This window comes from Prionailurus viverrinus, chromosome A1, assembly GCF_022837055.1.
Source record: "Prionailurus viverrinus isolate Anna chromosome A1, UM_Priviv_1.0, whole genome shotgun sequence".
NCBI lineage: Eukaryota > Metazoa > Chordata > Mammalia > Carnivora > Felidae > Prionailurus > Prionailurus viverrinus.
The window spans coordinates 82,779,604-82,806,366 of NC_062561.1; the positions used below are offsets into that span (position 1 = coordinate 82,779,604).

At 53.0% G+C, this 26,763-nt stretch overlaps 1 protein-coding gene across 2 annotated transcripts in view; it reads left to right on the forward strand.

The window, feature by feature from the left end:
- Positions 1–10,490: 10,490 nt before the first annotated feature.
- TFDP1 (transcription factor Dp-1) overlaps positions 10,491–26,763 on the forward strand; it is a 40,309-nt gene continuing 24,036 nt past the window's right edge. The window contains exons 1-2 of one of the 2 annotated variants that reach the window (XM_047858316.1): positions 10,491–10,554; positions 11,337–11,408. In XM_047858316.1, coding sequence (XP_047714272.1) covers positions 11,397–11,408 — 12 coding nt within the window. In that variant the 5' untranslated portion in view covers positions 10,491–10,554; positions 11,337–11,396. Of the gene's footprint in view, positions 10,650–11,336; positions 11,409–26,763 lie in introns of both variants that reach the window. The other variant, XM_047858308.1, reaches the window with a different exon arrangement.

Genomic DNA, 26,763 nt, shown 5'->3' on the forward strand with positions numbered 1-26,763 from the left:
CGGTTCATGGTGTTGAGCCCTGTGTCGGGCTCTGCACTGGCAGCTGGCAGCGCAGAACCTGCTTAGGATTCTCTTTCTCTCTTTCTCTCTCTGCCCCTACCCCCGTCAGAATAAATAAATAAACTTAAAAAGAAAGATATATCTACTGTGAATATTTTCCCCAGTCTATAGATGTCTTTTAAACTTGCTTTTGATGAGTGAGAGTTTTAAGTTTTGATAAAGAAAGAGAGAAAGAAAACAAAACAAGAAAGAAGAAAGAAAGAAAGAAAGAAAGAAAGAAAGAAAGAAAGAAAGAAAAAAGTAAACGAAGGAAGGAAGGAAGGTATAAAGATTGGTAAGAAAGAAATAAAGCTTTCTTTGTTTGCAGATTACATGATTGCCTATGTAGCAAATCTGAAATAGTTGCCAAAAAATTCTGGATTTAATAAGCAATTATAACAAGATTACAGGATACAAGGTCAGTATACAAAAGTCAATCACTTACCTCTATACCAGCAATGAACAAGTGGAGTTTGAAATAAAAAAACATAATATCAGTTACATTAGAACCCCAAAATGAAATACTTAGGTATACACTTAACAAAGTTCATGTGTAAGATCTGCATGAGAAAAACTATAAAACTCTGATGAAAGGTAATCAAAGAACTAAATAAATGGGGAGATAGTCCATGTTGATGAAACGGAATTCACAACGTCAGCATGTCGGTTTTCCCCAGCTGTCTCTATAGATTGAATGCAATCCCGATCAAAGTTCCAGCAAGTTTTTGTGCAGATATTGGCAAGCTGATTCTAACATTTATATATACAGGCAAAAGACCCCATAGCCAATACACTATTAAGGGAGAAGAACAAAGTTTGAGGACTGGCAGTGTCCAACGTCAAGACCTACTGTAAAGCTACAGTAATCAAGACTGTGTAGTATTAGCAGAAGAATGGACAAATAGATCAATGGGACAGAATACAGAGCCCAGAAATAGACCCCATAAATATGTGCAGCAGATTAGCATAATGAAAAGATGCTCCACATCACATGTCATTAGGGAATTATAAATTAAAACAAAGAAAAACAACAGTGAGATTCCAGGGCACACCTGTTGGAACAGCCAGAGCCTGACGCTGACAACGGCCGTGCTGATGAGGACACAGGACTGTCATTCACTGCTAGTGGGAAAGGTGCAGCCGCTTTGGAGGACGGTTTGGCAGTCACAACACTAAACATACTCTCACCATACGCCCCAGCAACCATGCTCCTTGATTTCGACCCAAATGGGCTGAAAACATGTCCACACAATAATCTGCATGTGCATGTTTATAGCAGCTTTATTCATAATTGCAAAACCCTGGAAACAACTAAGACATCCTTCAGTAGATGAATGGATAAACAGATTGTGGTACACTGGAGGAAACTTACTTATTGCTAAGTGAAAGAAACCAGTCTGAAAGGCTACGTAGTATATAATTTCAAGTATGTGACATTCTAGAAAAGGCAAAACTGTAGACAATAAAAAGGCTGATGGTTGCTGAGAGTTAGTGGGCAGGAAAGAAGCTGTTTAGGGCAGTATCAGTATGATTCTATAATGGTGGACACATGCCATACATTTGCCAAAACCATAGAATGTCCAACACCAAGAGTGAACCCCAACATAAACCATGGACGTTGGGCGATCATGCTGTCAATGTAGGTTCACTCACTGATTATAGCAAAGGTACCACTCTGGTGCAGAATTTGGATAGTGGGAGGCTGCGTGCAGGTGCAGGGCAGAGGGTATCTGAGAACTTTCTGTACTTTGTGCTCAGTTTTGCTATGAACCTAAAACTGCTCTGAAAGTGAAATCTCCCCCCATCAAGTTCTTAATTTCTTCCAAAATAATGCTGAAATTTTGACTGAGATGACATTGAATCCATAGATTAGTTTGGAGAACACGGGACAGCTTAACAATATTGAGTTGCCCAATCCCAGAATATAATGTATACCCAAAGTGTTGGGTCTACTTTATTTATTTTGTAATTTTTTTAATGTTTACTTATTTTTGACAGAGCATGCCTGTGGGGGGAGGGGCAGAGAGAGAGGGAGACACAGGATCAGAAGCAGGCTCCAGGCTCTGAGCACAGAGCCCAATGCGGGGCTCAAACTCACGGACTGTGAGATCATGACCTGAGCCGAAGTCGGTCACTCAACCGACTGAGCCACCCAGGTGCCCCCTGTTGGGTCTACTTTAGATTTTTTAAAGCAGTGTTTTATATATTTTTTTCCTATAGGACTTTGCACATCTAAATTAACTCCCAATAAATTGATATTTTTCATGCTATTTTAAACAATATTAAAAAATTTTTTCCAATAGTTTGTTATATAGAAACATTGATTTTATTGCATACATAGAGAGAACTGATTTTATTGCATATAGAGAGAATCTGCCACACTTACTAGTTAGTTCTAGTAGATTCCTGTGATGTTCCACATATGCAATCACATCTAAGAATAAAGACAGCTTAAGTTCTTCCTATTCAATATTTATGCCTCGTAATTTCTTTTTCTTGCCTTATTGCATTGGTTAGAACCTTCTGATTAATGTTGAATAGAATGGGATTTTCTCCCAACTATTTTGAAAGTTTCAAAATACAGTGAGGCTGTAAAATATACACCCATATCTAAACAGTGTTTACCATTTTGCCATATTTATCCCCCCTCCTTTATCTCTCTCCTGCTCCTGCCCCTCCTCTGCCATCTGAAAGACACACACACATTTTTTTCCTGAACCATTCAAAAGGAAATTACTGGCATGATCATGCTTAGTAACTCAGTTTACCACCATGCCTCTCCTAAGAAAAAAGATAATCCCCTCCACTATCACAATACCATTGTCACACCTAGCAAAATAACAATGTCTTCTCTACTCTAATATTTGGAACATATATAATCTTCCCCAATTGTGCCCCAAATTGTCTTCATAGCTTTTTCAAAGAAAATAGTTTTATTGAGATTATAATTCATGTGCCATCAATTCATCCATTGAAAATGTACAAGTCAATGGCTTTTGGTATATTATTAATTTCTAAAGTTGTGGTAAAATATACATCATAAAATTTGCCATTTTACCTTTTTTAAGTGTACAATTCAATGGTGTTAATTAAACTCATATGTTGTGCAACAATCACCACTACCTATTTCTAAACTTTTGCATCACCCAAAACAGAAACTCTGTAACTATTAAACAGTTAACTCCCCATTCTCTCCTACCTTCAGACACTGGTAATCACTAATCTACCTTATGTCTTTATTAGTTTGCCCATTCTACACGTTTCATGTAAGGAGAATCATACACTATTTGTCCTGTTGTGTCTTATTTCATTTACCATAATATTTTCAAGATTCATCGGTGTAGTAGCATGTGTCAGAATTTAATTCCTTTATATGGCTGAATAATATTCAATTTTGTATATATATACACTACATTTTATTTATGCATTCAGATGGACACCTAGGTTGTTTCCACCTTTTGACTATTGTGAATAATACTGCAATGAACACTGACATCTAACAGATATCCGTGTGTGCGTGTGTGTGTGTGTGTGTGTGTGTGTGTGTTGTTCTATTAATGTGATGTGTTACATTGATTCTCTTCTGTTGAAAATTTTTTTGCATCCCTGGAATAAATCCCACTTGGTCATGGTGTATAATTTGATTAAAGATATGAGTATAAATCCAAGAAGCTTAATTAACTCAAAGCAGGATAAGCTCAAAGAGACCCACACTGAAACACATTACAATCAAATTCAAAGACAAAGACAGAGAATCTCAAAGCTATGAGATGTGACTCATCACTTACAAGGGATTCTTAGTGAAACTAAGAGCCAATTTGCCATCAGAAGTCATGGAGGCCAGAAGGCAGTCGGGGACATACTTGAAGTGCTGAGAGAAACAACAACAACAAACAACCTGCCAATCAAGAATTCTGTATCCAGGGGCACCTGGGTGGCTCAGTAGGTTGAGCGTCCGACTTCAGCTCAGGTTATGGTCTCGCAGTTCATGAGTTCAAGCCCCGCGTCAGGCTCTGTGCTAACAAACAGCTCAGAGCTTGGAGCTTGCTTCAGATCTGTATCTCTCTCTCTCTCTCTCTCTCCCCCTCCCCTGCTCATGCTCTGCCTCTCTCTGTCTCTCAAAAATAAATAAAATGTTAAAAACAATTAAAAAAAAAAGAATTCTGTATCCAGAAAAACCGTGCTTAAAATATAAGGGAGAAAGTGACATATTTCCAGAGAGACAAAGCAGAAAGTTTATTTGCACTAGAGCTGTCCTCCAAGAGATGCTATAGAGAGCCCCTGAGGTGGGATAGAAAGAGCCTAGACACAGCCAGAGGCCCCAAAGACCCAGGGTGAGGGGGAACACACGGGCGAATTATTGTGTTCTTGGTTTGTAACTTCACCTGTTATTTCCTACCTGATTTAAAAGACAAATGCACAAAAATAATTATAAACCTACCTATTGAGCAAATCATATATTCTTATATAATGGATTAAACTCACCCATCAAAAGACACAGATTGGCAGAGTGGACCACAAGCAGGGTCCAACTACATACTGTCTCAATCTCAGGACACACACATGTTGGAAGTGAAAGAATACAAAAGGGTCTTACTTGTAATTAGTAACCAAAAGAGAATGGGGTCACTACACTAATTTCAGACAAGACAGATTTTAAGTAAAAGTTGTTACAAGAGACAAAGCACATTATATAATGATGATAGTAATAATATGCTGCCCTTGTCTCCTGTAACAGTGATAAAAGGGTGAGTTCACAAGAGGACATAACAATTATAAGCACATAGATATACACACTAGGGGACCTGACTCAGTCAGAAGAGCGTTCAACTCTGGATCTTGGGGTCTGTAGTTGGAGCCCCACGTGGGTATAGAGATTCCTTAAATAAATAAAACTTTAAAAATACATATACTGTATACGCACACTAAACATTTGTGCTTCTAACTAAACAAAGCAAGCATTGACAGACTTGAAGGGAGAGATAGGCAGTTCTACAATAACATAGGGGCATCCATACCCTGCCTCCAAAAATGGGCAGAACCAACAAGAACACAGAGGTCCTGCACCAGCCTATAGACCAACTGGACCTAGCTGACATGCAGAAAACTCAACCCCAAAACAGCAGAGCACACATTGGCCTCAGGTGCATCTGGATCCCTCTCTGGGGTGAGTTCCCTGTAGACTCTCTACACCACGGGGGACAGCAGTGCCCGGAGAGTGTCAGGTGAGCCTGGGTCCCTCTCCAGGGTGAGGTCCCCGCAGACTGTCTACACCACAGGGGACAGCAGTGCATGGAGACTGTCAGGTGCACCTGGGTCCCTCTCCAGGGTGAGGTCCCTGCAGACTGTCTACACCACGGGGGACAGCAGTGCACTGAGAGTGTCAGGTGAGCCTGGGTCCCTCTCCAGGGTGAGGTCCCCGCAGACTGTCTACACCAGGGGTGGGGGTGGGGACAGCAGGGCCCCAGGCTCACGTAAGACTCTTCACTCCACTGCTGTCCCACACTCTGGTTCTTGGACAGATGGGAGATTTGAGTGGGACGAGACTGGAGGAAGGAAAAAGAGGTGAGTTACTTTCCAGCCGTCAGGGAAGCGGATGGTAGGGTGGCAGCGGGGTGGCAGAGGAGACGGAAAAAAGTGGAAGAAGTCAAGATATTTTGAATTGGTGACCTGTTTTAGTTACTGAGGGCAAGTGAGGTATTTGACTTCTACCTAGGTTTCGAGTGCGTACAAGCGGGTGGACATCGTCCATTTCCTGCACCGGCGGATGCTCAGCAGAGGAACGGTTTGCTGAAGTCAGGAGTTGGTGATCGTTTGTCTCAAATGACATTTGCCTCACCGCGAAGCCGTGTGCCTCTGGCCTCCCCTTGGTGGCCCACCAGGGTGTCCACGAAGCCAAGGCTTTAAACGGCTTTCCCCAAGGGAAGCTGTGTTGTAGAGGGCAGCCATCCTAGACGGAGGAAGTTCAGGTGTGAGCTGTGCCAGACCCTTGCAGGAGTGTAGGGAGGAGAGAAAGCACTCTCAAGGGCCTAGTGACGTCCCGCTTTCTGCTGCCTGACCTGGAGGGCTCTTGGGGGACCAAAACTGCCCTGTGTGGCCCTCCTGCCCCAGCTGCCCACACCCCCTCATCCCGGCCCACTGCTCTGCATTTGGGCTCTTGGGTCAGGCTTTGCTCCTCTGTATCCCTAAGGACCCTCAGCATCCCCTGGAAAGCTCTGTGCAGCACACACTTGCACTCTGGAAACTGGTATCTGAACGCCTTACATCTAGGAAATATGGTCTCATTAATATCGGCAGGAGACAGGTGCTACCCTCCTCCACCCCCAGGGAAGCCCAAGAGTCACCACCGCTGGGAAGAAGCTGAGAATTGGAGGAAGCCCTCCCGTTCTGAGGCCCCTACACACGACTTTGGCTCCAGAACAGCAATTCCATGTGGGCCTGGTTTTGAGTGCTCTGGTCTCCGAAGCACAGTCTGCACGTCGGTGCTGTGGTCCCAGCAATTCCACGCGGGCCTGGTTTCAAGCGCTCTGGTCTCCGAGGCATCGTCTGCACGTTGGTGCTGTGGCCCCAGCCAGGCCGAGGGGGGCAGCCCCGCTTCCTTGGCCCCTGCGTGGTGCTTCTGAGCCCAGACTGTGTGAATCTGCCTCTCATTTAGCAATCCTCTATCTTGTTCGTCTGTACAATATCGGCACTCAGAGTGTGGGGAGTGAGCGATGCAGGAAAGAAAACTTTTGAAACTGTGGTCTGTCTTCTTACCGAAGACCTATATTTCTATCTACTTATTTCTCAGCTAGAGGCATCTGAGCATCAGAGGGGCTGAAGATTATCCGAGGCTGTCTGACTCTTCCTGTCAGCTTCGTTGTGGCAGGTGGGCTGGGGGCCCCTCTCTGACCTGGGAGGTAAATGGATAGGTAGCAGGGAAGTGGCTGGAGGCACTCAGTGGTACATAAGGTCAAGTTTCCCCAAACCGCCATATTCTCTGGTGCTTTCATGCCCCGTGACAGTAGCTGGATTCTATGGAGGAAGGAAATGACATAGGGGGACATGGGTATTTCCACCTCACATTGTAGGAGTCCATAGAAAAGAATCTTGTTGACATCTTTTTTTTTTAAGTTTTTAAAATTTATTTTGAGAGAGAGAGAGAGAGAGAGAGAGAGAGAGAGAGACAGAGAGCAAGTGGGGGAGGGGCAGAGAGAGAGGGAGAGGGAATCCCAAGCATCCTCTATGCTATCAGTGCAGAGATCTGCACAAACCGTGAGATCCTGACCTGAGCCAAAATCAAGAGTCGGACGCTTAACCGACTGGGCCCCCCAGGCACCCCGAATCTTGTCGACTTCTGAGCCAGGGTAGTGTGAAGTCTCACAGAACGAGCTCTCTAGAAGGACTGTGTAGTTAAAACGCGAAGACGGATGGGGATTTCTCTCACCGCAGAAGCCAGAGAACATTGCAGGGGAGGAGTAAAGGACATGTGTCCAAGCAGTAAACAGGCTGGGGAGATAATCGGAGTGAGTTAGATGCCTTGGTCTAGAATCTGTCAGATCTGAGGACTTCTTGCCAAAGGGCTGGGGCTTCAGCCTGAAAACGAGCGTGCAAGTCTTTTAAGATGTGAGTAAGTGCTGGGAGCATCGTACCCAAGAGGGTCCAGGACTGGCCCTCCTCCCAAGAGGGGGACTTTGAATTTGACCATTTTCAAAATGAATCATGACATAGGACGAGTCGGGTGCCTCTATGTGTGGGGGTGGAGGGGTGGTGGCTACAGAATCTGTCAGTGGGGCTTGGAAGCAGTGACCTCTCTGGAGAGGGCCAGGGATGTCCCTCCAGGTGAAGTAGGCACACTGATTTACTTCTATTTTATGAAACACACAATGAGCAAAGTTTTCTAAAGATGTCCGTATGTTTTACCAAAGAATGAGAAAATGTCACTTGTCCATATTGGGAACATTCTCCTATGAGCCTCTGTCTTCCCACCTCTTGATGTCACCATGGCCACAGTGACCCAAGAAGGTGGAAAACAGGAAACTGCTGAAGACAGGACCAGTGTCATCAAGGAGGGAACCAAACGCAAATCAGGTATTTAACACTTAGCATTACAATTTTCCAGGGATTAGAAACTGTTCTGTCCGTAAAGGGCAGTTTAATGGGGGTAGGGGTGCAGGGGTAAGGGTTTGTACCATGCCCTGAGACTCAACAGGGCAGGTACACAAAGAAAAAGGGAGCTTCTGGGAGAGGAGGACTTCTGGGATGGATCTAATCATTTTGTTCTCATGAACACGGAACAGAACCACTTTCACGCGGTAGCCTTCATGACAATCACGGCTGAATGCCAGCTACTGAGGTGTGGGTAAGTCAACGCCCGAATGAAAGCATCGCTAAAAGTCATGCTTCCCGAACAACCCCCGCCCCAGATAGAGAGAGGACACTGGGGGGTCAGGTGGACGCAGGCAGTCACAGGCTCACTGCTCATCAGGAAGCAGGCATTTCTGCAATCTAGTCTAGAGACTTCAAGGCAGGGCAGTGGCCACAAACATTTGGATCTTCAACCAAAAATTTTAGGAATTATGCTACCTTGGAACACAGAAATAGGTGTTCAGCGAGAGGCAAAAAACAACTCCAATTTTTTGCTCTTTCCCCGAGGAAACCAGGGCCTCTCGAGCTGTCTCACTGCCATGGTAGCTCTTGCGAGTTCAGCATTGTCTCACTCACTACCGTGATTTCTCTACAGACATCACTTAGAGTACTGGGGGTGGCTGTCTTGTGTGAATATTGTGGAATGACCAGAATCTTGAATTCGTGGGGGGATTAAGATTCTGATCCTCTCTCTTTCTGAGCCCCCAGCTCTCACCGAGAGGCCTGATGCCCCATGTACAGGGTCCAAGGGCTGAAGTGGGGCCTCTAGCCTGTGGGCAAATACTCAAATACAGCAAAAAATAAAGACATACTGTACAAGGAGAATGGAGCTAGGACATGTGACCACTGGAGGGACAACATGGAGGTTGCGGGTTCCGATACCCCAGGGACCTGCTAAGGGGCCAAGAACTGTATAAGCTGCACCAGCAGAGAAGTACGACATCCTCCAGGCAGGAACTTACAGGACTGCCTCTCCCCATCACCTCCACCCTCCATGTTTCTTTGGTGCCCATTGTATGCTAATCAGCACAAAGAAGGTGCAGCATTCTGCTGTCTTCCAGAAGAAACCAATGCTGAGTGTGGTGTTAACAGGTGAGGTGGCTGGTCAGGCAGCAGTTAGGGAAGCAGCACTAGACGTGAAAGGGAACCACGGCTGCCCCCACAGGGCAGAGAGGCCTTTGCGCTGTGCTCCTCACCGCACACTATGCTGCAGCCCTGAACTTTGGACTCCAGCCGGCCCTCTGCTGAGTCTCTAGCCCCTGGGGGCCCTGGCCCTGCCGGTGGTGGGCTCCAGGGAGAAGTCTCCAGAGCCTGGGGTGCACCAGGCCCACCCAGCGATGAGGAGAAAACTGGCTGCCTGATTTTCCTCCTGAGCACCCCACCGGGATGTGGGGACTTGGGCTCAGGCTGGGTGTGGGCATGATCGCTGGCCCCGCAGGGACACGTGGACACCAGGTGGGCAGGGCCCTCTGCACTGTGGGCACGCACCCCCAATCTTCTCTGTGCACCTACACGCGCACATGCACAAATACAGTCACGGCACAAACCCAGCTGGCCTTTCTCTTCCACAAGCACGCGTGCACACGTGGACACATACACTGCCCACCTCTTCTCCACGTGAGCACACACCCGGCCTTTCTTCCTCTGTGTGCAATCACACACGCACACAGCTGGCCTCTATCAAAACGTCCACACACCTCCGCCTCTCTCCTCCAAGGGCATGCACGCCTGCACGTGCACACTCCAACCCCCCTCTCCACGTAAACGCCTGTGCGCACTAAATCTACCCTCCTTCCGCCTGCATGAACACACACCCACAAATACACTCATGTGCACGTGCACACACCTGGCCTCCTCTCTCCCTGGCGTATGCCCGTGGACCCTCTCTCTCCTCCACCCCTGCACACACCTGGCGCCTCTCCAAGTCTGTGCGCACACTGGCATGTGCACACTCCCGGCCCTTCCCTAGGTGTGCGCCCACCTCCGACCCCTCTCTGAGCGTGCACGCACACCGGCACGTACACCGGCACGTACACTCCGCCGACTCTTCTCCCAGTGTGCGCGCACACCGGCACGTGCACACCTCCGGCTCCGATCCAGGTGTGCGCACACCTCCATCCCCTCTCCAAGAGCGCGCGCACAGCGGCGTCTCCGCGCCAGGCTCTGCGTCTCGGTCCCCGCCCGGCGCGCACGCGCACACTCACCCGCACCCGCCCGCGCTGAGCCCATCCCCCTCGGAGCGCGCGCGGGCCGCACCGGCGGGAGGAGGAGGAGGAGGAGGGCGGCGAAGGCGCGAAAAGGCGCGCAGGCGCGCTGCGGGAGCCGGCCCGCCGCCCACGTCACGTCGCCGCGCCGCGCACGTCACGCCGCCCGACGCCCGCTCGCAGGGTGAGCCCCGCGCGCCGGCGCCTCGCAGGGCAGGGACCCCGGGGCCGAGCGCGCCGCCGGGACCCCGCCCGTGCCCGCGCGCCGGAGCGAGCCAGGTGCGGCGGGCCGGGGTCCCGCGGGGGGCGCAGGCGCGCGGGGCGCCCGCCCCGGTCCCGCCGCCGTCCCGCCGCGTGTGCGCGCCGGCTCCGCGGCTCCCGCGCCTTGGGCCCCGGGCGCCCCGCTCCCGCGCCGCCGTCGGGGACTCCGGGGTGGCCCGGCGGGGTCGCGGTCGGGTCGGGGGTCGGGGTCCCGGGCGGGGCCTGCGGGCGGGCGTCCCGCGGAGCAGCGGTGCGAGCGCCCGGCGGGGTCGGGGGCCGGGGTCGGCCCGAGCGCGGGGTCGGGGCCCCCGCGGGCGCGGCGCGGGGTGGGGGCGGCGCTGACCCGACTGCCGGTTCCGGCGCGGGAGGCGCGCGCGCGCGCGGCGGCGGCGGCTGCGGCGGCGGCCGGGTGACAGGCCCGCTGGGCCGGAAGACCACCTGTCACGGTGGCGGGGGGTGCAGGGGGGACCGGGGGTGGCAGGGTCTTTGTGTGGGCCGGGCGGGGTGTAGGGGGGGGCTGTATTTGCTCTCGGGCGGCGCCGGCGGGCACCTGCCCCCAAGGGTGGGCTGCGGGTCTGGAAAGCAGGGCTCCTGCCACCCGGAGGGTCCTTTGGGGGTGGCGGTTCCGGGGGGCCAGGCGTGGATGGTTTATTCACTTGGTTTTCGGTTCTTACTCATTTCTTGGTTTTCGTTCTTTCTTACCAGGAAAATTAGTCTTCTCTGGAGGGTGAACGTTTATAGCATCGACTTCACGGATCTGGTAACATGGCAAAAGATGTAAGTATATCTGCTTCGTGCTACAGACACGTTTCCCTGGCACCACGTCCTTCGTACTTTCCCCACCTGGTTCGGCGCCATGACGCACAAGCTGCGGTGCAGTTTCTGTTCAGACCTTGGAGCAGGTGAAACGGGTTCAAGGTGGAAGGATGTACGGAACCCGGTGGGCTCTGTGGACGTGCGTGTCTCGCTTCTGCGGCGCCTGAGTGACACCACGGACTTTCTTAGTCTTTGCAGGCCGCGTGAATTCTAGTTCCATTGCTATGTAGAATGACACCCTTAGGTGAGGTCAGGTGCCCATGACTGGGGCTGGTCATGTGTGCAGTGACCCTGAGCACCTGTTCTGTGTGGGGTGTAGGCAGTTAATTCACCTTTCATCCGTAAAGCGGTAAGCACTTGCTTTGGCCCCCCCGCCTTTTTTTTTCCTCAGAAAAATGAAATTTGGTGACTCATGAATTGTGAAAAATTCTACTTTAGCTTTTTCTGGATTTGTCACAAAGCTGTAGAATACACTGAATAATTTTTTGAAACTTTTTCCAAGAAACTGGCTTTTAGGTTCAAAAATAGTGTGTTTTATTGATCCCGTAGTTCTTTGCTGTGCTTTCTCCCGCCCAGGCCTACCTTCCATGCCTCTGGGGATGTGCTGTCTTGTCAGCATCAGGGGAAGGGGGCTGCGTGTCTCTTACCTGTTGCACAGGTTGCAGGTACGGTCCAGATGAGCCGCGTCTGCCTGGAACATGAGATGTAGAGAAAACGTGTCTCACGTCTGTGGAACCAAATCATAGGTGCAAGCCTTACCTTCGGTTCAGAGGTTTTAACGTTCTCCGGAAAGCCTAAGTGAACATGTGGCTCGCTCTCAGTGACGGTTGGGCACGCACTCGTGTAGGCTCCCACTCTCCAGCACTGGGGTTAGTCCGGCAGAGAGTGTGTGAATACATACTGCATCCTGCGCGCTGTGGCTGAGGTTCAAGTCATGATCCGTACGCGACTCAAGGCTGAGGTTATCGCTTCTGGTTACATTTGTTGGTGGTCATGCCCTTTTCTCTGGGAATTATCCCCCAAAGATGCCCGGCAGTGGTATGTGCTCAGGGGCAGGTGATGTCAGTGTGTCGGAGGGAGCCTGTGCCAGAGCGCAGATTGTGTGTTCTCGGAACCACGTTTCTTTATTAACTGAGTGACTCTTTGGAGTTCGTGGTGGCCTCTGGGAATGCAAAGACAGTCAAGGCCACTGCCATCTCCTCTGACGGTCACAGAAGCAGCCTCTGCACCGTCCTTTGTTGCAGCACGAGGGGTGGCGCGGTGGAGGCTTGGGCGCCATGAGCATAGTGGAGCCGTTTGGGCTGACAGGTGGTGTGAGGAGAAGCAGAAATGAAGTGCTTTCCCAGTCCCGACAGCTGGGGATGTCAGGTGTGGCTGGAACCAGGTCTCAGCAGGGCTGGTGGACTGGACTGGAATGGGGTCGTGGTCCAGGGAAAGGCATTTAGCCTTTTCTCAGCTGCCTTACGTGGGGTGTGACGTCTAAGTTTGGGCAGGTGACTCTGGCAGCCAGTGGTGGGGAGTAGTGGGCAGTGTCAGCAGTTGGAGCTCAATGTAGGGTCAAAGCCTAAGCACAGGCGGGAGCCCAGCCCCTTGGGTTGGAGAGCGTGGGCTGGGACCCCGGCTTTACAGAGTTCTGGGGTCTCTGGAAGGCTGGAGGGGGCTGGAGTTAGGTCCTAGGGGTCACCGTGAAGGAGGACAAGTTTAGGAGACAGGCGAGGGCTCAGCCAAGCAGACTTGGTGCGGAGGATGAGGGAAGGTGGCACGGTAGCTTCCTCCCTCCAGTGGAGGCCCAGGAGCCCCTGCAGGTTTTGGGGTTGCTGCCCAGGAAATAGGCGGACGGCTTGAGCCTGTTGACTTGGGGTGGTGGGCGTGGGGCCGGCGACAGTGATGGCTGTCCTGACAGTGAGCCGTGGGCCACGCTGTGGCCTGGGTGGGCATCTAGGCACGCAGACTACTGTTGCAGGCTAACCCTGCAACCTGCGTCTCTGGTGGAGGGGCTTGATGCTGGAAAGACTTGTATCTTTTCACTTGTATAGTAGGTGTGTTTCAATTCGGAGTTGACAGGAACCAGGCCCCCTGGTTTCTGTGTGCTATGTGCCTGCCTCAGTTCTTGGCCTGTGGGCATAAGGTGGAAATGCCTGAGTCGAGGGTGGCCTGCTGGTTTTGTTCACGTGTCCATCCTGTCCGTCCTTTGCTATTTGTGGAGTGCCTGTGCCCAGTGGGGAGCACGGTGTGCTGTTCTGCTCTCCTGAAGCTCCTGGTGGTGGGAGATGGCAGACGAGTTGGGGTGCTTGGGGCATGGGTGAAGGGCCGAGTTGGGGGCATGGGGAGGCCTGGGGGCAAGGGGTCCGGAGGGGGACTAAGGACATGGAGGGGACCCAGGGGGATTATGCGGGGGCCCTGGGGACAGGAGGTCTAGAGGCAGGGGTCTAGGGGCAGTGGGGAGGCATGGGAGGCTGGGGCACGGAGGGGCCAGGAGTAGGGCATGGGGGGGGTGCTCTGGGACAGGAGGGCATGGGGGGGACCTGGGGACAGGTCACTGGGCTGGGGCATGGGAAGGCAGGGCAGGGGTGACTGGGGGCTGGGGCCCATGAGGAAACAGTGCTGTTTCATGGAGATGGGAGGTCAGGAAGAGCTTGGAGGTGGGTGTGTGGGGCTCCAAGAGCCTGGACCTGGAGCCTAGGTGCTCTGGCACCGACTGCACTTTGTGTCTTCTGTCTCTAGAACAAATAAAGATTTGCATGTGTTTAAAAAGGAAATCAAGACACAACATTGTAATTCCTCTGCTTAAAAAAGCCTTGCGTTTTCTAGCAACATGTGAAAAGCAGCCTGATTCCCTGGTAATTAGTAGCTGGCCTTTTATCTTGCAAGCGTGTCTCTTCACCTGGAGGGGTGCATGGCTGCAGTGAGTGGGCTGCAGTTGGGTGTCCTTGTGGCAAGGCCCCTTCTGCCCTCCCGCATCCCCAGCTTTACTCTGGCCGGGGCAGCGTGTGAGGGTGGAGACCTGCCGCCTGTCTCCAAGGAGCCAGCTGGGAAGCAACGACCAAGTGGGCCCGAGGTCTTTGACGTTCATTTATTCTGATTATGTCGGTATGTGCTGGTGATGAAGAATTCAGATAGTAAAAATCCAAAGTCAGTATTTGTACCTGGTGCGGAGGTGAGAAAACTCATCTGGTGCAGAAGCATGTGGTGAGCTGGGGTCTGGTCACTCCCAGAAGTGGTCACAAGCAACCGTTTTGGGGGCTGCTTCTAGAATTTCGTAGAGTACTGGCCGGTCCTGGGATCTGGGGCGGGAGCTCCCTGGCCGTAGAGGCTGGCTGCACAGTGACGGCAGTTCCTCCTGTGGTCCCGACAGCCTTCAAGGCTGACACCTGGCTATCAGTGCCGACAGAGACCGGCCTCGGGGCCTCCTACCAGCGTTCACGCAAGACCCCCTCACTGCACGCAGGCTGCCTCCTGCTGTCAGCCCCGAAGCTTTGGGACCCTCCTTAGATGTGCATCACGGGCGATGTTTCTGCTCAGAGTCCCAGTTGGGCAGGGCCCACAGCGGCTTGCATTTCAGTTACCACCCTGGGACCGTGTGGGTCTCTGCTCACAGCTGTGGGCCTGTCCCTCTATCATAGGGTCTTCTCATTCGGGGAGGAGGGAGATGTAATTGCTGTACTCATTTATGAAACTAGCTATCTGAATTCAATTTTGTGCCAGCCACAGCTCCCGTGAACACAGGTCACGGCTGGGGAGGTTGGCCAGGCTGAGAAGACAGTCATTTTCAGCACCAAGAAAGCCTCCTGAAGGAAATGGCAACTTCAGAGAAGATCCAGAAACTGTAATTGTTTAATACATGCTCATTGTAGGAGAAACTGCCATTGTGTGAAGTCAGGGGAGGACCTCTGCCATGAACACATGCCCGTGTGCGAGCTGCGTGTGCGCAGCATGGCCCCGTGGGTGTTTCACAGGCAGAGCATGAGCTCCCTGTGGGCCCCAGACCCTGCAGGTCCGTGAGGAACGGGGAGCCAGCTGGCCGGTCTGTAAGGTCGCGGAGGCGCTTTACGGGCCACTGTTAGGAGGTGGCTGCAGGTGTGGGAGCAGTGGGGGACCAGTCCTGGGCTGGGGCGGTGCATTGCCAGCTCCTGGCGGGGGAGCTGGTCCGCCTGTGTGCAAGCTGGTGTGAGTCCGCTTTGTGTTCTGTGATGGAAGATTCTCTACAGGTGTTCTGGAGAGCCGCAGAAGACGTCCTATGTAGGCTTTGGGGGGATGATACTGAGGCCTGGTTCAATACCGCTAGGAGACCAAGAGCTTATCTACAAATACATGTACTGGGTATGGTTTTCAGCCCCAGACCTCGAGGGTGAAATGAGGGCTGGAGACATAAATGTGGTGACGCAGCACCGAGCCGTCTCCCTCGGTGTTGGTTGGAGTGCACTGTGGGACCAGGCGCTAACTCCCAGAGCGCCAGCCTGTCCTGTCCTGGCAGTGACTCCCCGGTGGGCATGGGGAGGGGGGTGTAGCCCACACGGGTCCCTGTGGTGGTGTGCTCACTCTTACACGGGCTCTGCGTGGGCCAGAGTGGGATGGGGAGCAGAAAGCTGCAGCTTGATGAGGAGACGCCCTGGGTGTGTTGCTGTGGAACAGGTGTACAAGTGAAGGCGCGCTGTCAAATTCACAAGGGACACGGAAGGGACATCCTTCTCCTAGAGGCAGTTCTGTGCCTTGGGCTTGTCACGAAGCCGCTAGGAAACGGCCCTGGCTTGTAGTGTGGCTTGTGGGTGATGCTTCCCTCACAGAGCTGCCTTTCTGGAAAGCTGTGCTCTTGAGAACGTTCTCGTGTGGAGTCAGTGCCAGCTTCCTGTGTGTTGGGCTTTGCAGGGTCTGTTAGGAGGGACAGGGCTTGGGTCAGCCAGGGAGGTGCTTGGTGAGGGCACACAAGTGGAGTGTGGCCGCATCAGGGGTGATGCCCCCTCAGGCACCCATTGGTGGCCCCCAACCACCCCCTAGTACCCCCAGGCGTCCCCCCCAATGCCCCCAGGCCACCCCCCAGACCCCCTTAGGAGCCCCCAGCCACCTCCAGGCCCCACCCAGCCACCCCCCAGGTGCCCTGTGCCTCAGTGTCCTGTGACCTGGTGTCATGCCCCAGGCAGGTCTTGCCGGGACACTGTGCTCCTTGGGGCCATGCCTGGAGTAGCAGCTATGCATGTATGCAGCATGTTGGGCTGTGGTAGGTGGTCAGCTATTGAAACAGGTGAATTGGGAGATGAAAACGGCTGCAGACCTAAACATGTCATTGTAAATTCAAACGAACATTTACTCCCCAATCCTTTGCTGTAGGTGCGAGCCTTTCCTCTGTGAATGGCCCGCTTGCTTGAGTCGCTTGTCCATGATGCCATTTCCTGGGAGGGGACAAAGGACACAAAGACATCAAGAGATACTGAGTGTGGCCTTTCAGAGAGTTTGCAGGTTTTCCAGGGTTTTAATGATGCATGGCACGGCATAAATGGTGCTTAAGGACCACACAGCAGAGTCCTACTGCACTCTGTCCAGATTTCTGGAGTGTGGAGAGCCCATCCCACTGCGTGGACGCACCCTAGGTCTCCGTCCTCCAGCGCCAGGGCTTTCGGGGCTTTCTGGCCACATCTCCACATTGTGTGGACCCATCATAATGTCCAGGGAGGAGTTCTTGGACGTGCAACTGCGCGGGCACACGCATGAGTGTGTGCAGGCGAGTGTGTGCACGGGTGTGGGCGGGCACGGGCATGTGTGGGCATGGGCGAGCATGTGTGGACACAGGCAGGTGGGCATAGGCGGGCATGAATGGATGCGGGCGGGCAGATACATGTGCTGTGTCTTTGAGATGTCAGGTAACTTGTCAGAATGATTGTGCCAGTTTATACTTTTATCGCATTGTGGGGGGAACTCATTGTAACGACCCCTTTTTGAAATTCAGTTGGATCACAATTTAAAAGCCCAGAAAACTTGGTCCATTTGCAGGTAAAATTTTAAATTGTGTTTTTAGCTTGCATTTCTGGATATAGAAGTTGAATCTTTTCCTTTTAGAACATGTTACTTTGTGAGTTGAAAAGCATCTCCTGTGTTCGCTTTCTGTCCTGGTGTTTATTTCCTGTTGACTTGTATCCGCGCTGTATAAATTAACGATGTTCAGCCTTTGTTGGTGATTTCACGGCAGAATGTTAACATTAGGTTTGCTTTTGTCGTTTTAGTAAGGGTTGTGAATATAAAACGATTTCGACATAAACGTACGGGAAATACACCTTGAATTTGCAGTTTGAATTTTAACGTTAGGTACAGACAGTTCTTAGGTAGTTTAAGCGAGTTTCCTGCATTTGATTGGTGAGCGTGTATATGTTCATCCTCATTCAGTGAGATCACCAGGACTCTCTGAGGCCCAAGTTGAGGTTAGTGGTCAGTACTCTTGTAACTTCCTGGGCACATGACTGTGCAGCGTAAGTATAGCCCACTAGATCTTTTCAGCCTTACACAATGTCTTCCTTCCTCTGCTGGGAAGTGTTAATAACTGGGATTACCTTGAAGGGGTCTTATGTTTCTCTTGTTTTACTTGCTTTTCAGAAAAGTGAGGATTTGAGTGAAAAATATCTTATTCTACCTGTATTGACAGGACCTCAATCCTGGTCTGCAAATTTGCTCCAAGGCTGAGTGTGGGTGTCAGTCATGAAGTCATACACGGCCATGGCTTTGATCTGGTGCACTTCGAAATTAAGCCAGCTCGTCTAGAAGGTGTTTATTGTTCCTTCATCAGTATCAGTTCTGAAACATGTTCTTTTTTTAAAATTCAGGTGCCGTGTTAGGAATGATGTGCAGCTTATAAAAGATATTTGCCTTAATGTCATCTGAGAAAGTAGTCCATGAGTTAGGATAGCTATGGGTTATGAGGTGTCTCATCCTTATTTCAGGGTGCCCTTGGTGTGCCCTCCCCCAGCACAAGCACAGCTCCAGCAGAAGGGAAGTCACAAAATTAAACAATGTCATGGGGTTTTGCAACCGCTTTGAAAGCCTGGCCTGTAGACCTAGGTGCCAGCAGAGCACCTCCCAGCCGGAAGTGGAGGCTCCTGGGGGTGCCTCCCTCCTGTGGATGTGCCCCCTCTTCCCTTGACACATTGGACAGTGGCCCTCATGGAGCTGCATGACCACATCTCACTCTGGGGGCAGGAGGGCTGAGCATTTGGTGAGTGTGCAGGTCAGTTTCTTGGATCCTGGACACTCTGACCTCTCGTGCATCCTGGGTCACTGTGTATGGCTCGCGTGTGGACGGTGGTCCGAGAAGTGGTGCTCACTCTGTTTTTGAGCTCTCCTTCCCCTGGGAAGGAAAAGGCTGGTGGTAGGGGATGGGGCTGTCCTGTCTGTCCATCCCTGCGGCTGCAGCCCACCTGGGCCCTTGGAGGTTGTGAAGGACAGTGGTACTTGATCGAGCTCCTGGCCTCTGTGACTTGGTTTTTGTTAAAAGGAAAGTTGGGTTCTTTCTGAAAGGGAGAAAGTAATAATTTTTCCAGAAGAGAAGTCAGATCGGTGTGTTGTTAATTTTTAAATTAGCCAATAAAATAAGGCTACTCTACGAACAGAAAACGTCTCCACCTCTGGCTGTGTTAGTCCTCTGCTTTCCATGGGATGGCGGGTGTGTCCGAGTGCACGTGAAGCCATGGGACCATGGGTATTTCCTGGAACTGGTTTCCGTGTCGGGACAGACACAGCGATTCCGAGTGGATCCGCGCTGTGTGCTCTGAGCCCAGCTTTCCCTCGTGCTTGTGGGGCAGCCTCAGGCAGAGTCTTCTCTGGGGGTTGGGGACTCATCTGCGGAACGAAGGTGACAAGCGTACCTTCCTCTCAGGGCAGTGAAGGTGGAAGTGCCAGCCACATCGTACGTGTGGTCCAGCCTGGCAGCACCGGGTGGGTCCTGAGAACAGGCCAGTGGCTCTGAAGGACTTGGGAGCTCACCGCGGGCCTGGGTCTCTCCTCCGTTCGCACACACACTTCTGTTCTAACCAGAGCTCCGGGGAGAACCCCACTCCTAGTGTGGCTGAGGGGACCGGCTCCTCCTTAGGGCCTGAGCTTGGGAATGAGTTGGGGTGCAGGGGGTCGGCAGGCTCCCAGAGACGGGGTGTCTGGGGGTGTTCCTTTACTGTTGAGCGCCCAGGGTCCCTTGGTGTGTTTTAGCTCCTGACCTTGGTCCCCGTCTCTCTGCTGACGGCTCCCTGCCTCCTCCAGCTTGCCCCGACCACGGTTTGGACAAGTGGAGTGGGAGGTGGGCAGCAGGAATTGGTCCTGGGTGGATGAGTCCCCGACTCCGGGGACTCCCCCTTCACGGGGCTGAGGCTGGGACATGGCCGTCTGGAGGGTGGGTGTGGGGGAGTTAAATAGCAGGGACTTTGGTTAAGGAGAAAAGCTCTTGGTGTGGCCATCTGGTTGGGTCAGACTTTGCTATTATACATAAGGCAGAATCCTGTTCTCCTGGGCAATAACTTACTGATAAATCACATCCCAGCCTGCTATTAGTGTCCCCGTCAGGCCCAGAACGGTCTCCCGCCACCACTCAGCAGGTGTGAAAATGCAGTACGCACCACCCAGAGCTATCTCAGCATAGACCTGCTGTAGAAACACCAGAAAGCAGGTGGAGGCAAATATTTAAAAATTGTGTTGGAGTCATGTTACATTGTCTTCCAGGCAATCTCGCATTTGTTTGTGTGTGCCCAAGAATAAATTTGACGTTTCTCTGGCAAAAAGGCAGAGGGTGAAGTGTAGAGTGCAGATACGGAAGAAAGCCGATGTTGTGGTTCCCGCTGCGTATGTCTAAGAAGGGCTGTGACCGCGGGGAGCGAGGGAGATGATTCAGGGAGAAACCCAGCAGTGGGCTGGGTGGTAGTGGCACGATTCTGCACTCAGTTGACATTCTGGTTTGGAGCGGTGGTGGGGTCAGGCAGAGGTGGATGGGAAGCTGATTTCTGCCAGCATCTCTGGTGGCGCTCACGGGAGCCAGAGAGTGCGGGCATTTCTGCACTGGGAGAGACATCCTCGAGTGCAGGTAACAAGAGCGAGAGTGCAGGTAACAAGAGCGCGGGAGAGGCCCCACCTGGGAGGGGGCGGGGCAGCAAGGACAGCTGTAACTTGTGTATCACTTGCGGGGTCGTGGCCCCTGACAGAGAAAGCCAAGTTCTCACCTAAATTTCAGATCCTGGTGGCAGTACTGCTCCATCTGCCATACCCACGCGCCCCGCTCCCCCCTACCTGTTGGAAGTTGCAAATTTGACTCCTGCCTCGTGCATCACCCCTCACTGGTGGACTCTCTCCTGAGGATGTGCGTCTCCCGTGGCTGCTCCCTGGAGTGTGCACTCTTGGTGTGAGTGTGCATTTCCTCCGCAGATGTGCTCTCTGCTCTCCAGCTGCCACTGCCCTGCCTGTGGCTCAGGGCCAGCACTCTGTGACCTTGTGTCCTGTTCTGTCCAGTCTGTGGATGTGGACCTCTTCTCCATTCGCTCCTGCTGCCGTCTTGGTTTCTTTTCTGTGGTTGCCCCTCGGGGTCCTGACCTCAGACGCGTGGCCTAGCCTGTGTCCTTACCTATCCCTTGTCATGTCTAGATCTCATTGTCCTGCGGTTCTGTGTCCTTTGTTTAGAAAATGACAGCAGCCTTATGCATATCCACTTACAGAACACAGTCTTTCATTAAGAATTCAAATGTCAGGGGTGTGTGGCTGGCTCAGTCACTTGATTGTCTGACTCCTGATTTTGGCTCAGGTCACGATCTCACAGATCATGAGTTTGAGCCTCACATCGGGCTCTGCACTGACAGTGTGGAGCCTGCTTGGGATTCTGTCTGTCTGTCTGTCTCTCTCTCTGCTCTTCCCTTGCTCTCTCTCAAAAAATAAATAAATTAAAAAAAAATTCAAATGTTAGAAAGCTGACAGTTGTTGAAAATCATAGTCCAGGTGATTCTACTACGAATCTCCTGGTGATTTTGGAGTTGACTCTCTAGGTACCTGTGTTTGAACGTGCACATCTGTCACACAGCTTTACGTGAAAGGACTCCCACACTGTTCTCCGCTCTTTTACTCCACAGCTTGGCCCTAAACACACTGGTAACTGTAAACATAGATCATTACAAAGACACTGTTTTTTTTTGAGAGAGGAAGGAGGGAGAGGGAGGGAGAGGGAGAGAGGGAGAGGGAGGATGCACTTGCCGCACGAGTTGGGGAGGAGCAGAGGGGAGAGAGAATCTTAAGCAGACTCCATGCTCGGCGTGGAGGCCCAATCCCACGACCCTGGGATCACGACCTGAGTCGAAATCAAGAGTTGGATGCTTAATGGACTGAGCACCCAGGTGTCCCTCTGAAGACACTTTGGTGGGACATTTGAGACGAATGCAAGTGCAGGCAGAGAGGATGTGGTGGTGACGCCTTGCACCCTGTCACTGTCCTGAGTGATGGCTGGCTGGCTGGCTGTGCACACTTGTCCGCCCGCTGGGTGGTTGTGAAGCTGGTTACAAACATGTTGTCCTGTCATTCACTGTTCTAGTGTTATCTCTGAAAGATGAGAACTCTCTAAAATGCCCCAAATAGCGAATAATCGTTTGTTAGTATCGTCAGAGAGCTAGCAGCTGGAATTCCGAAGGTTTGTGTCAGTGTAGAGCTGGTGGGTTGGATGTGCCCTTGTTTATGTAGGCCTGCTGATGGGCTTTTAGGTTGTTTCCGGAACCTGCCTTCACAGCAGAACTGCGACCACTATGCTGGCTGGTGGGCCCTCACAGCGGTGCCACGGTGTGGGTGATGTTGCGGCTCGGCAGCACCCTCCCTGCTGGGAGCGCTGGTGCCCTGGTGTCGGCCCGTGGGTCAGGTGGAGGCAGAGGCGCCATCCGAAGCCCTGTTCTTCCACTGCTGGACCCAGCGCTCCTTCTTAGATCGTTTCTACCTGGTTCTGTTGTCCGCGCGGCTACTTGGAACTGGTTTTTATGTGACGAACCATAGCTCTACCTGAGACACGTTTGTGTAACATGCCACCTCCGAAGGCTTTGTGGTGTCACCGTGGTGCCCTCTCTGTGGCGGGTGGGTAAGGCGGGAAAGTGCCCCACTCGGTGTCATCACGGGCTGCCCAGAACAGTGGCCTGGGACCGTGGTTTTGTTACCCACGGCTTCCGTGGCTTGCGAGTTTGGCTGCAGCTGTGCTGGCTTGCAGCCCAGGACCTGAGAGTGTCACACACCAACACGTACCCCCAGGTCCCTGTGGCAGGACCATGTCCACTCACTCACCTGGTCCTTGGTGGGCTTTGTTCACTTCTGGGCTGTTGGCTGGAGATTGCCCCCAGCTCTGGCCTCATGGGCCCTCTGCCAGGTAGCTTCCATTGCCAGAGCGCGGGAGGGAGGGGCTGGAGCGAGGTCCATGCACACACAGGGAGAGAGACGAGCCAGCCGGACCCCAGCCTCCGGCTCCTGAGACCAGACGTGGCCTGTGCAGATCCGGTCACCAGGGCAGGCCATGCTCAGGGGGAGGGGATTGGGTGGGGCCGTGAAGTGCCCCCTCACCTACTGTGCTGGGCGTGCCCACAGGTTGTGTCCTTGTGGCAGTGCTTGGGGCCCCGGGGCCTGGCGTCCGTTTGCTCTGGAGTCGAGGGAGGGTCTCTGCAGGAGCCACAGGGTGGGGTGAGGGGCCAGGCCTTCAAAGTATGTCTGGACTCCGCTCCTACCTTAGATCACCCTTGCAGCTCACGGTATTGATGAGCGCTCTGTTACACGGTATGCTTGCAGCGCTGATGTCTTCTGGTGGGTGCCGGTGCACTGTGCCCCTCGGCGAGGCCCTGTGTGCTTCCATGGTGGGTGGTCGGGGTTGCCTCCCAGGTAGGTGCTGTTTGTATGGCTGCTGTGCAAGGGCTCCACCTCGAGTGGTTATACCGGGTCCCTGCAGGCACGGAAGAGCTGGGCCTCACCGTTCTTCCCATCCCTTCGTCTTGCCTGCTCGAGGCAGGTGCCAGCCAGCAGCCACGATGCACTTGGTGCCCCCGCAGGCCCAGATGTGCTGCTGCAGTCAGGACGCCGGCTCCCGGTGTGTGTGGGGACTCAGAAGGGGCCGCTGTGATGGGAAAGGTCAGGAGGGTTGCCGAGGCGTGAACAAAGGTTCCTTTGGACTCCCCCCAGGTGCCTGGCTGATCACACATGCTGCTGTTTTGTGTAACTGTCGTTAGGGAGCTGGGCCTGTGGTTGCTTTCCTGGGTCTCCGGGTCCTTCCTCTGCTGCCTGAGGCCCCTGCCCTTTGCCCTTTCCCGGCCTTGTCTTGCTGATTTTTGTGTCTGTCTGAATCCGCGGAATTGCTGGCCCACTGCCTCTCCGTGTAGGTACAGTTTCATTGTCTTGCTGATTTTTGTGTCTGTCTGAATCGGCGGAATTGCTGGCCCACTGCCTCTCCGTGTAGGTACAGTTTCATTGGAGCACAGGCTTGCCCTTTGTTTGGTACTGACTGTGGCTGCTTTGGTGCCACTGGGCACTCTTCAGCTGTCCCCGGGCTGGGAGCTGCTTCGGTCTGGACGTGGCTCTGGTTTTCTTTCCAGGCACGTGTCCTGCCCTCACTGGCGTTTCTGTTCTAGTGGGCCCATGGGGGCGGCAAGGTAGGACTTGTATAGAAAGTAGGCAGCCACCAGAGTGGTGGTGGTCTCCCAGCGGCTGGCCCACCCTCCCCCCTGCCCTGAGTGGCCGGGGCAGTGCCTCTGATGGGCCCCTCAAAGGTTGTGGGCGGGCCCTCGGCCCTGGGTGTCTGTCCTGCCGAGGGGTCCGCACTGTATCCTGCGGTGACCAGAGGGGTCTTGGGGAGGGTGTTCTAGAGAGAGAAGGAGGGGGATCAGGGTGTCAGGGTGTGCAGCAGGAGTGGGGGGTCCCGGCCACGCCCTCCGCGGCTTGTGAGGGACGCAGGGCAGAGATGGGTGGCATGTGTGAAGCTGGAATGTGGTCATTACTACTTTGGTTTGGTAAGTAAAGAACCTAGTTGGTGTTTCAGTGTCCACGTCTAATTGGCTCAGCTTCCTGTGTAGCAGCTGAGTTTTACTGCTTTGAGTGGATCCAATGTTGGAAAATACACAGTAACTGGGTTTACTTACCTTAAGTACAAACCCAAAAAGCTGAGTAATGAGTGTTGTAAGAAAAACTCAGGTTAGTTGTGACAAATGAGTGCCTTCGCTGTTGGTTTACATGTTCATTCGTTCAGCGTCTTGGTGTTTCTTCCTGGAGGGAGGTTTGCATCTTAAGTATAAAGAGTGTGCAAGGGAAGGAGTTCTGTGCACTTAACTTAAAACTACGTGCAGTACAGGAATACCGTTTACAGCATCCCAGCAGCCTGGTTCCGGTGCTGGTCCCGGCGTCCCTGCCGGCTTCGCCCCAGGCACAAGAGGGAAGGGGCGTGGGTGGTGTGGTAATGTTTTCCTGGGTCCCAGTTTGTGGTTGTAAACTAAGGTCCTGTGGTGTTGACTGTGAAGCCCCTGAGGACGGGATGGTGTTAGAAAATCTCAAGGAGGCTGTAACGAACACGTTAGTGTTTCCCTGTGTTCCCGGTGGTTCTGTGCTGTGTGGCCTCGGACTGTCCTCCCTAAAGAACTGCAGGAGCCAGGAGCAGGGCGCCCCGGGGGTCCCTGGGCTCCAAGGGAAGGAGGTGAGCACCTCCGCGTGGTCCATGTGCTCAGGCCTGCTGCGTGTGCCCAGCCTCGGGGCCTGTCCCTCTTCACAGGGCCACAGGCTCTTGGGGCCACGGGCTCTTGAGCCCACGCAGACAAGAAGCAAGTGTAAGATTACAAAGTGGGAAAGAGCAAACTCCATCACAGGGGACCATTTCCAGGGTCCACTGCAAATTTAACACAAATGTCAGTGTTGACGGACTCCGTCCCGTGTGATCTGAGCTCGCTTTAAGCTCGTACTCAGACGGGGGTCTCGCTTCATGCACAGAGTGGACCGTGTGCCTGGTCTGCACCTGTCAGGCTCATACACCAGCACCGGTGGGCGGCTCTGTGGAGGTGTTGCTGAGTCACGAGGGCCACCTTGCAGCTGGCCTAGGGTTTCCTGCCTTGAGCCCTGGCAGTCCTGTGCCCCAGGGGCTTCCCAGAACCCCGTGGTCCCAGGCAGACGGAGATGATGGGTCACCGGCTGCAGGTGTTTAAAGGTTTGCCCGTTGTGAGGCTGCGAGTGAGGTGGGCTGGCACTCCTCTCCTCATGCGGGTTGTGGGGACTTGCCTGGGGTCCCACAAGGGCCTAGGGCTGGCATCTGGGAGGGGAGGGAGCAGAGCTTCGAGTGGGCGTGGCCGCGGGTGGATGCTGGTGAGCCAGGTGTTGTAGCGCTGGCCACAAGGCAGGGCAGCACCTGGGGCAGTAATCCCCTGCTGTGCTGCTTGTCACTGTCATCCAGAGACGTCTCCTTAGGGTGTTCAGTGTCCTTTGGGGTTCACACCCACGAAGGGTGGTGTTTTAGAAAAGCTCCATTGTGGGAGGGCTGAGGCTGGGACCCCGGGGGTGGATGGGGTTATGGGTGACAGGGCCAGTGACCTTCCTATACGCCCCTGAATAAGTTTGTGTGGTTCAGACAGACCTGCTTCTCTCCTGAACTCCATGCTGTCCACGTGCTTCTGCCCAGTGCCGCCCAGTGCCATGCTGGCTCCTGCGCCTCAGACGAGGTGGACACACGCAGCTGGACCAGACAAGTGTGTCTCTCTGAGTTGGTCATCAAGCTCTGAAACGAGTTCCATCACGTTTACAGAGAGCACGGTTGGGGGGACGAGCTGGGTGTGGCCTGGACTCAGGCTTGATTTGGGGGCTGTGTCGTGCACTGTGTCTGCACAGTAGGGCAGGATAAACCAGCTCTGGAACCGGTTTAGGTCAGTCGTATGTGGAAGCTGGTTGACCTCGAGAGTCTGTCCTGCTCTGGTATCGCTGGCTGCCAGGCCTCTGCTGGCCGGGTGGCCGCTTTTCCGCAGCTGCCTTGCCTGCGTGCCCCCAGAGCTCTAGCTCCTTCCAGGGAGACTTATGGAGCGCTGCTGTCAGCCTTCGAGGTCAGGAACCCTAGATGCGTCATTTTGGTCCTGACCGATTGTCTTTGGTCATTGGCAGTCAGTCATGTGGCTCCAGGAAATTTGGGCCAAATCTGCATGCAGCTGTTAAAGTATGCTTCAAAAATACATTCAGTGGCTTCCCAGATGAAAAGAAGGACTTTTTATGTTCTAGAGAAAAATCGGTCACCACTCTCCCACTGCAGAACAATGACCTTAGAGTTCAGGGGTTAAAGCGACAGTAACCCTTTATCCTCCCGAATGGTTTCCGTGTTTTGGAA